The sequence below is a fragment of the Brachypodium distachyon genome, chromosome 4 (assembly GCF_000005505.3).
Source record: "Brachypodium distachyon strain Bd21 chromosome 4, Brachypodium_distachyon_v3.0, whole genome shotgun sequence".
In the NCBI taxonomy this organism is placed as follows: domain Eukaryota; kingdom Viridiplantae; phylum Streptophyta; class Magnoliopsida; order Poales; family Poaceae; genus Brachypodium; species Brachypodium distachyon.
In genome coordinates, this window is record NC_016134.3 from 5,831,553 (window position 1) to 5,842,704 (window position 11,152).

Genomic DNA, 11,152 nt, shown 5'->3' on the forward strand with positions numbered 1-11,152 from the left:
AAGGAAAAAATAAAAGGGAAAAACAAAGGTGCGAGTAACTAAGGCGGAAAATAATAATAAAAAAAAAGAAACAAGAGGATCAAAAACTTCTATTCCCATCCCCACTTCTCTTATCTCCCGCTCTCTTCTCCCTCCACTCCCCATGGCTGCCGTTGGCGTCACTTCTCCCTCGGCGCCGGGCACCGTATCCGCGGCCATCTCCTCTTCCTCGTCCACCCGCTCTCGCGTCCGCCTTCTCCCCACCCGATTCCACGCCGCGGCTTCTTTCCGCGCGCGATGCGCCGCCGCCGCGGCCGAAGGCGGGGCCACGGCAGCGGATGACCCGGCCGGTGCGGTGGCAGAAGCGGCAGCGGAGGGAGACCCCGAGGCGGGGAAAGACGTCGCCGGAGGAGCCGCCACCTCGACGCTTCCTCCCTACTCCCTCATCTCCGCGGCCAACGTGCAGAAGGCGATGCGCGGTCTTGGTGCGCCTTTCTCGACCCACCCCTGTTAATCTGAAGCAGCTGTGTGCTCTGATATTAAACCAAATTAAGTTTGTCCACAGTCTAAACCAAATTAACAGCATAACGTTAGTCACATGTAAAATTTTGTGTGACTCAGCTCCTGTTTGCGATGCGATAAAATTTTCCTTCCTTCGGTAGGACGTACATGCTCTATTTCCTGTACGTGATTCCTGCACCCAAATCAGTAGTATATTTTAGGCAGGAATAGTCTAGTATAGCACATAGTTATCTGTTGGAAAAACAATTTTATTCAAGGGGACTTTTCCGTACTTGCAGCAATTACAGATGCTGATCACTATGGGAGGCTTGGAATCACCAGATTAGCTTCAACTGATGAGGTACAATGAAAATTTGAAAATAGCATGTATCTAATTAGTCATTACAGTGGCATGAGTACGGTACCTGATTAATGCAAACTTGAGAACATTATGAGAATCTTTTCGGTCCACAAAATTTGCATGGTATCAAACAAGACGAAACCCTGGGTGGCCCCACTATGACCAGCCAATATAATCACATCGTCCAGTCATGCTAAAGTTGGATATTAGCCTAGGCATGTCTGTTTAACTAACGCTCCATGGCGTTTAATATTCTCAATGTGTAAGAAACTTTGGGATTTTACCTTAGAAAACAGATTGTGAACACACTTGTCTTTTTCTTTGAGATGTTCTAAGGTAAAATATTCTATCAATGCTCGAGAGGCGGAGAGGCAGGGATTTAATGTATTCTTGAGAAATGAAAAAAACAAAATGATAACAAAATGTCATGCTGTACCGAACTTTGGCAGATCAACCCATCATTGGTCTCACGAGCTTCTTCTTTATCCAACACAATCATGTAGCCCAGGGACCAACAGGTTGTCCATCATCAGACAACATTAAAGGGGCACACTAGTCTTAATAGTGGAGATTGGTATGTCAGGATATGTTGGCTATGTAACAGCTTATTTGTAGTTTTAAACCCTTGGAGTTTATTCTAAACGTCAATGACTCAATGTTGATACCAAGTGCCATAAAGCAGGCATATTTTAATGGTTATAAGAGGTATACAAGTTCCATAAGTGCCCACAATATGTGCTAGTAGCCTCAATTGTAGTCTGTCGAACAGCCTTATTGGCAACGTGCATGACTTTTCACATTGAGTGCTCGGAGTATCATTTATATAACCTCCATCAGAGTCTCGAAAGTCCAGAGTATAAAATCAAGTATTGATTTGCGGCTAGTCTCATATCTTGGTTACTTTCAGAAATATCTGGAATTTCCATTTTTGATTTGATTTGCTCTCAAATTTTAATTATTGAGTAATATGTATATTGGTATTTATATTTGCTGGCTAACTGGTAAATTAGTAATAAGATTGTAAATGCACTTTCTAAATTTATCACCAATTGATTTTAACTTTGCAACCAGGTTAAAGCTGCGTATGAGAAGAGGTGTGAACAGCTAAATAGCCAAGGACTGGAAGAAGAGGAAATCAGCAAGGAACATGATCTCTTAAAGGTTTCAGACAAAATGAGGAGTCAGGGTGATTCTCTTTACCCATTTTCAATTTCCACCACTTAAGCACATGTGCATCATTGCAGGAATCTTTCACCATACTATCAACCGAGGAAGAGAGAAGATTGTATGATTGGAGCTTGGCAAGAAATGGCCAGCCCGAGCGATATGTCTGGCCTTTCGAAGTTGATCCCATGGAATTAGCACCAGACCCTCCAAAGGTTTGTACCAGCCTGTAGAAGAATAGAGGATTTCTAGATGAATGCGCATCCATTTGAATTTGAGTAGTCTTACTGATGATTAAGCTCATCAACATGCTCCAAGCTGATCGCAGTCATTAAGAAGTGTTACTTTTAAAACAAAATACAATGAAACTGTTTATAGTTAAACTGAAGAAAGAGCGAAGGTGTTATATGTAGCGGATTAACAAGAACTCATGAATAATTATGGAGAACTTCAAACTCTGTTGACAGTTCTGATTGAAAAAAGGGAAACCTTTTATTACAGCCCTTGCACAAAAGTATTATGTTTCAGCCACTAACACGAGTTCTTTGTATTTATGATTTATGTCAATTTCGCTTTTGGTTATTTATAACTATTCAGAGGTGTGCTTGTTTGATGGGACAGGAACCAGAAGATGAGTTACCAACAAAGCTTGTCGGCTACTTCTTCCTAGCATGGTTCATAATTTCTGTGGCCTGCTCGCTGATTCTCAACAGATCATGAAGTTCTCCCTAAAAGGAGATGGATCATGACACAATCCTATCCTGCTTTAATACGAATCCTTTTCCTCCGACAGTCATACTGTTTATGTTAACTAGTTTAAATACTTTAACTTGCAGTTTGTACAGCTCAAATATATGAATCTTTATCAATATACCGAGATGCAAAGTTTTTTGCGTTTTCTCGGGGAAAAAAAAAAGCTCTTTACAGGAGTATTCCTGAGTTGCTGACCATGTATTGCGCACAGGAATACGCCATTATGGTCTCTATGTGTTCCCAGTGTTGTTGTGTTTCCCCTCGCAGAACAGATACAGATTTATGAGCTGTAGTTTGAAATTTTTAATGCTTGCAGTGCAGAAAGGGGCCAAAATCGATCAGCAGGTACATAAGTTCATATATATAAAACATATACCCTTTTTTGCGACAAAGAAAATATATACCCTTGAGTTTTAAGATTTTTTTTTATTATCATAAATTATATGTTTTCACAAGATTACTTGTCTTCTTTTAATAGAACAACTGCAATGGAGGCCCTGATGGTATATATTACTTCGTCTGATCCATAATAAGTGTCTCAGATAAAATAGCTTTATGTAAAACACTGAGCACGCAAAGAAAACCCGGGAAAAAAAGTCACAATCTCTTCCTTGGCCCTAAAAGGGTGCGAGTTTACGGCCGTTTGAGCAAGCGAAGACATGTGTGAACTCAACGGGAGATGAAGAACTCCATGAAGAAACAAAGGGCATGAAACAAATGTTTGGCCGGCATAAGCATTCATGGTATAATCCATATTTGATTTACAGAAAATCACTACTAGAAATCACAGGTTTCCCTAGTACCAAATACTCTAGGGGAAAGCATAAAAACACTAGGTAAAGGCTTTACCTAGTGATCGCACTAGGGAAAAAACCCTAGGTATGGTATGGTGGGGAAAGAGTGTTTTACCTAGGGGCATTTGTACAACTCTAGGGGAATATTTCTTTTCGTAGTGGCTGGAACTGTAGGTAAAGAGATCACATGGCAGCTATGTGCCAACGTGGAAAGTTATGATCCCTAGGGTCAATTTGCCTCTAAGGAAAGGTGTGGGACCAATATTTGAATCAAATTTGCCACATCATCATCTTTCACTAGAGGACTTTACCTAGTAAGATCTAAACTACACTCTAGGGAACCATATGGAATTCATATTGACCATATATAAATTCATATTGACAATATTTGAATTTGAAATGAACGTAATTCAAATATATTCGAATGGGGTAGAAATTAATAACCAATAGAAACTTCACAAGACACATTATATTCACTCATTCTTAGTTTTCGTTCAAATAACATGTCTGATCAGATTACAGCCGTGATAGATCAGTACATGCATGCTAGAGTTAGCTATGGCCAAAAAATATGACACGATATGTCTACTATTGTCCCATATCAACTATTGTCACATATCAGTAAGTAGCTAGATTTTGCTACTCCAAAAAACTACATAAGCAAGACCTATTCAGTTGCTATGGCTACTCATGAGCAGCGATGAGAACGTAATTGCGCCTGCTGGAATCTCATTGAAGAAACCTCCAAACGCATCTTGATCTGCAGCATGCGCAGGCTCGTCGGCAGAAAAATTTGAGCTGGCATTGTGCTCCTGAAAATAAGACGACAATCATGTGGTAGCATCAATATATACAATGGTAGTAATTAACAACATCTCATTAGATATCTAGTCAGTATGTACCTTTAACTTAAAAGCAACTCTACATGTACTCACTCTGTTCATATGTTCGGATGCATTGGAGTAATTATGTGGTAGCATCAATATATTCAAGCATGCTCGTACTAAACTTATGTTCACATGCATTGGAGTAATTATGCTAAAAGGGCTGCAATCTCTCAAGCTGTACACACAGTTATATGACATCCTCAAAAAGATAATAGCATTTCTCTATTGTGAGAAGAAAGCACAGGACAGTGTGTTGATCAGTGTGTTGACAAACAAAACTCAAGAGTGCAGATCTGGAAGAAGGCATCAAATTACATGACAACGAGATTCTAGTCTTTTGGAGGAAAAAAAGGAACAACCAGCAAAGCACGTATGTCCAATTAGCAAACCTGTCCATGACCACAACCAATCTGAGATGCATACTTACCAAAATATAGGTGGTTATCAAGCAGAAGTCCTAGAACCCAAAACTAAACATGAAAGTGGAACCCAAAACTAAACATAGTGGAACCAAAAGGGTGGCACCATGGCACACTCATGTACAGAATGCAAAATAAAAAACATTTGGTCTGTCCCTGCATTTCAGTCTAATTTACAAACAGCGCCTGATGCAGTGAGACACGAATATTAACGCCCAAAAAAATAGGGACAGAGGGGGTATAAGGCTGCATGTATACCAGTGAGCCTACTGAAAGAGAAAATCAACCAACTGTTGTGTGTCAGATAAAACTATCTTTTACATGAAAAGCTCATAACTGTTGTGTGTCAGATAAAACGCTCAAAACTGTTGTGTGTCAGATAAAACTTGATGAGACTTGGTTGTGAAACCTGACTATGTACATCAAACGTGAACTATATTTACAGGTTAAGGAAGTTTTGTGCATTTAGCAGAGAGCAGGTCATGAGTAAGGAAAAGTCCATACTGAACAATCTCCCAAGTGTCATCCTACAATTTTTTTCACATATTAACATAGGGATGAAAATGCATAAGTAAGGATAGAGGTACAGTAAGATAAGAAACACAATCCAAAATACTTAAAATTGTTGAGAATGGATACAAGAACACGTTCATTCAGAAGTTTACAATGGATACTTAAAGCACACAGATTGTTCACAACAGATAATAAAAACATACAGATTGTCCACAATGGATAATAAAAGCACACAGGTTGTTTAGAAGGGATACAAGAACATATAATGTTAAAAAATCATCAACATCTTCTTCAATATGCTCTATGATCTCTTCAGGACATTCTTCTTCTTCCACCACATGCCGCCCGGCCCTTGTACCAGAAACACCGTGCCTTGTGGTTATGTCAGATAACTCACTTGGATCAACCACCTCATCCAAACCACTGACAGTCATGTTATCAATATCAGCTCCTAGGTGGGCAACAAAACCATCTGCATTATCAGTATCTTCTTGAAAGACATCACCACTAGCGCTTGGTGCTTCGGTGTAATCATCAATTGATGGAATTGGCTGACTGCCTAGCGGTGGAACCTTGTACACAACTTTCCAAGCATTAAGATTGGAAGAGGTGCAAGAATAGGGCACGAAATATACTTGGGATACTTGGTTGGCAATAACAAAAGGCTCATTTGCTGGATTGCTGGATTCATGTGCAACTTCAACTAGTCCAAATCTATTCAAGTGCCTGATTCCTCTAGTTGGGTGAAACCAATGATAGTCAAACATCACAATCGTCAATTCATCATCACCATCGAACTTCGGTTCTACAATGTCCTTGATAAAACCATAGTATTCTAGCTCTCTATTAGTAGCATCATCAACTCCAAGTGCAAGTACCCCAGTGTTAGTAGTTGAAAGGTCTCCTCTAGATTTTTCATATTTGTCTGACCGGAATCTATACCCATTGACCTCATACATGTCATATGATTTCACTCGCATACTACAACCTCGTGAAATTTTGCGTAATTCAGGATGAATAGAGGCATCCTTGATGCACTGCAACAATTGTACAATACAACATATTATTAGTAAAGTTTATGTATTATACAATTTAATTTAGATGTTTCAATTTTAGATTCTTACTAGGGTTTTGAACCAATCTAGCAAACCTGGTTTGCCTACACCAGCACCATTACGCCTTAGCTTGTCTAATTCTTTTTGAGTTGGTGGTCGAGGACGCCTCCATTGTTCAAGTTCGAATTGCCTACATTTGGTAATGTTGGTAATGTAGAGGAACTTACTTGGCAATGTATACAATTGTTGATGAGCAAGGAACTAGTGAAAAATATCTGTCATCCATTTCTTCCAAGTTTGTTAAGAGAAAAATCATTGCTGTCTTGTACTCTTCAATTGATAATGTCCTAGACTCCCCCCTCCCAATTTTCCAACCTCTTTCTTTAAACAAGGAAATGGTACTTTTACTAGGAAGGTCAGATTGCACAAAACGTGGGGGGCGATTTCTTGAGGTAGATACATAATCAGGGAGGTATAAAGAGATAAAATTTGCTATCTCCTCAACAAGATAGGCCTCACATATTGAAGCCTCCACACATGCCTTGTTACGAACCTTAGCTCTAACCCTTTTTATTAACCTACATGTACATGCTGTGAGTTAATGTATTTACTAGGAAATGATAGTACCGGTTCGATGAAAATGCATGACAAGGAACATACCTTTCATAATGTCGCACCAGTGGCACAGGGGGAACCACCGCTGCTTAACCCGTGGGTCGTCCCACGTGCTCCCCGCAAGGACAACGCCTTGGGTAGCACCGCTCGAGCTGCCCGGGAGGTCACCAGCCCAACAGGACTAGCCGGGCTGCGGGGGTTACCCCGAAAGGCAACAAGAGAATCTTGGTCAGGATGTCCCCAGGGAAGGTCACTTGCCGGGAGGGTGTTCCCGGGCACAGGCGCCTACAACAGGGCCGGTGCCCAGGAGGCAGAGCATCCGCGCCACGTGGCCGCCCGGCAGGCTCCCTGTGTGCAGGGCTCGTCAGGGCGAGGAGTGTGGCACAAGCAAGCATTTAATGCACCGATAGAAAGGTGGTTCCTTGTCAAGTCAGCCCACAGTGAGTGGCTCTTAGTGAATCCAAGGCACGTACCGTCCTAGGTGCAGTGCTTTGTACCATACATGCAAGCCAGCGCAGCAAGGGCAAGCCGCCTAGGGTCCTTGCTCAACACTTGTCACCCATGCACTCAGGCACCTGTGGTATCCCCTTGAGTATAAAAGGAGGACCATCGCCAACGGTCAAAGGGTTCGGTTCGGTTCCTACTAGTTCTAGCCTAGAAATAGCAAGTAGCACTTAGCAGAAAAGGAGAGAACGCCCAGGAACTCCTCCGGCAACCTGTAAACCTTGTTCACTGGCTAATACAAATTCAGAAGTAGGACGTAGGGTTTTACACCTCGGGGTGGCCCGAACCTGGGTAAAACGGTCTTGTGCATCTTACGCTTGACATTGGCCTCGCCGGCGATCACCGGAGTGATCCCCGACGCCCTCTGCCGAATCTGAAAGGGGGTGCCTCGCATCCCCGGTGTCTAAGCCCCAGGCTACGACACATAAGTATACATCCAACGATACTTGACAAGCCCTCCAACTCTAGCTTGGTAAGGGAGGTGCAGCATTAAATGCACCATAGAATCAAAGAACCCCGGTGGGAAAATCTTCTCTAATTTACAGATTATGACTGGAATGCTTGCCTCCGGATTTCTCATTTGATCAGGATCGATTTCTTTTGCACAAAGCAATCTAAAGAAATAGTTGAGCTCAGCTAAAACCTCCCACACATCATCATCTACATACCCTCGCATCATGACAGGCAACAGCCGCTCCATAAAAATATGGTAGTCATGACTTTTGAGGCCATGTATCTTGAGTTGCTCTAAGCTAACACCTCGCTTAATATTGGCCACATATCCATCTGGAAATTTGAGCTTACTAAACCACAACATGACTTCCTTTTTTTGGTCCCTAGTCAAGCAAAATGGTGCCTAGGCTTTTCCCATTTGTTGTTGGGCTTTTCTTGAAGATCCAACTTGGATCTACTACATAGCTTTGCTTGGTCAAGGCGGGCTTTAGCATTGTCCTTAGTCTTACCAGGAATGTCAAGAACGGTATTGAATTTAGCTTCAGCAACATTCTTTTCAGTGTGCATAACATCTATGTTGTGAGGAAGCAAAAGCTTTGGGAAGTACGACAGCTCTCACAAGGATGGAAACTGTCGTACCAGTGGCCCACGGGGTCCCACTGGTACGGGACGTGTGGGTCGCCAGTGACGAAGCCCCATCAGGAAGGCCTCCCGGGAAGCGATAGGTCCGGGAAGCCTGCCTCAAGGAGACAGTCCTTGGTGAAGACAAAGCTAAGGGCCGGAATGGAAGATGCGCCCGGGAACCCTAGTCCCGGGAAGTGGAAGAAACGCCTCCCCGACAACTAGCCGGGTGCGCTAGCCGGGAAGGGGCACCCCAGCAACCCACGCTCGGGCATGCAGGCGGGGCCCGCAGAACAGTGAAGACAGGACAAGACGGCGGACACAGTGCAATTAATGCACTGACAGGAGTCCTATCAGCAGGCCTAGGCTTGCTCAGCAAGGCTAGAGCGTCTACTCTACAAACTATTTTTCTACCGTGTACAGTGAACTGGGCGCTACATGGCATCCAGCGTGGATCAGCGGGAGTGTACTTCTTGTGGCTGTGAAACGCATCTAGGAGACGTGTCACACTGCATGCATTGGCACCTGTGGTATCCCCTTGTCTATAAAAGGAGGACCAATGCCACTGGTCAAAGGGTTCCGATCAGTTTTAGTTCTAGCTCTAGTTAGAGTCATAGCCAAGCAGCTCCCCGGGAACTCCCGGGGCACCTTGTAAGCCACATACATAATCTGGAATACAACTAAAAGCAGGACGTAGGGTATTACACCTCCGGGTGGCCCGAACCTGGGTAAATTCACGTGTCAACGCTTCGTGTCTTTGGTCACACCGGCGATCGCTGGAGCAATCGCCTCGCCCTCCACCGAACCAAAAAGGGGGTGCATGGCATCTCCGGTGCCGGAGACCCGTGCTCCGACCTCTGGTGCGCCAGGTAGGGGGGCGTGCAGAGAGCTTCGAGTGACCGCCGGCGTCATCGTCTTCGCCACCGACTTCCTCATCCGCGACATACTCAACGACTAGCTCGCAATGCCGCCCAAGAAGACAGACGAACCCCGGGTCGACTTGCGCGACACCCTCGCCATGCGCACTCGATCCCACGATGCCGCGCGCGTGTCGCAAGTACAAGGGGACCAGGGGTCCCCTCCAGGGTAGCAGCAGCAATCGCAGCTGCCACCTCCACCTCCTCGGCCGTCGGCGGACAACCGGCTGAGGGGGCCTGCGACGCCTAGCACCAGAGCCAGCCGCACGAGCGACCTCAACGTCGCGTGTGCCAGCCGGCGACTCCACTCGCGGGCTGAGGATGCGCAGCGATAGCTGCGCAACGACCATGGTGCGCCACGTGCGACGCCAATGGAGTCTCGCCCCACACATCTGAGGGCACCGGGTGACAGGGCGGAGGGCAGTTGGTCGGAGAACCGGTAGCCTCCCGCCCAAACCCCAGCGGAAGCTATCATTGCTGCGCGTGTCATGGTGCGCTACGAGCCACCGCAAGGCATGCCGGCGCATGACGTGTGGAGTGCGGAGCTAGACACGCTCCTTGCGCTCGCTGCCCAGCAGCCGCAAGGCGATGACGACCCGGCCGGTTCGAGCCGGGGACAGAACCCGGGACACGGAGACGCACCCCGCGTCTCGGGGCACGGAGAGCACCCTCCCCCATTGGGAGGGCAAGGATCCCGAGGGATACTCGGACTCGTCACCGACCGTCACGCTAGGTGACGCGCGAGGCGTCTTAAACGCCCGCCAGCAAGAAGACCTCCGCCAGCGCCTAGAGGAGCAGGAAGATGCTCCCATGGGCGCCACTGATGGCTGTGCCGCGTTCATTCACGAGTTGCGCCGGGTGACAAGGTCCCGCAAGTTCCGATCGCCGGCGCTCGGGACGTACGACGGGACCGTGAATCCCAAGGACTTTCTCCTGACCTACACGTTAGGCATGCACGCTATCGGTGCCGACGACAAGGTCAGGACCAACTGGTTCCCGATGGTCCTCAAATGATCAGCGAGGACTTGGTTGCTCAACCAGCCCGCCGGGTCCATAGCCTCCTGGGCTGACCTGCACGGGCAGTTTGTGAACGTGTTCCAGGGCGGCTACAAGCGCCCGGGAACCATGGCGGAACTGCACAAGGTAGCGCAGAAACCGGGGGAGACGTTGCGGGACTTCACCTACAGGTTCACAACCTGTAGGTGAAGTCCCAGAGGCGGAAGCGGCCGCTATAATCAACATGTACGCCATCAACGTCCGCGACCCGAAGATGCGTGAGAAGCTGAACACGCACCGGATCCGGATTACAAGGGATCTCTACGCTCTTGCGCACAAGTGCACGATGGCCGAGGAAAGGCGCATGGCGCCCGAGCTTGCTGCCAAAGCGGCGGCAAACCCACCCGAGGGCTCCGGGAAGAAGGGCTCCCGGAAATGCGGCGGCAAGCAAGTGCTTGCCACGGAGCCGGGAGCTCGCCGGAGGCCCACCAAGAAGGCGGCGTCGGCGGGAGCATCGGGTAGCAAGCCGGCAGTCGCCGCGGGCTGCCCTATCCACACCAACGCCACCCACGACGTGTAGAACTGCCGCACTCTCCAGACCATCAAGGAGAAGCGCGAGC

The 11,152-nt window shown here is 46.4% G+C and overlaps 1 protein-coding gene across 1 annotated transcript; it reads left to right on the forward strand.

The window, feature by feature from the left end:
• The first annotated feature begins 81 nt into the window (after positions 1–81).
• Positions 82–3,014, forward strand: LOC100840040 (NAD(P)H-quinone oxidoreductase subunit U, chloroplastic). The gene is made up of 5 exons (XM_003576091.4): positions 82–464; positions 780–841; positions 1,913–2,002; positions 2,086–2,220; positions 2,627–3,014. The coding sequence occupies exons 1-5, from the start codon at positions 143–145 to the stop codon at positions 2,723–2,725; spliced, it is 708 nt and encodes a 235-aa protein (XP_003576139.1). The 5' UTR covers positions 82–142; the 3' UTR covers positions 2,726–3,014.
• The last annotated feature ends 8,138 nt before the right edge of the window (positions 3,015–11,152 follow it).

Excerpts from the sequence above, each read along its gene's own strand:
- LOC100840040 (XM_003576091.4), top strand. The coding sequence starts at position 143 with ATGGCTGCCGTTGGCGTCACTTCTCCCTCGGCGCCGGGCACCGTATCC. Across the intron at positions 465-779 it reads GAAGGCGATGCGCGGTCTTG|CAATTACAGATGCTGATCAC; the intron begins GTGCGCCTTTCT and ends CCGTACTTGCAG. Across the intron at positions 2,003-2,085 it reads AGGAACATGATCTCTTAAAG|GAATCTTTCACCATACTATC; the intron begins GTTTCAGACAAA and ends GCATCATTGCAG.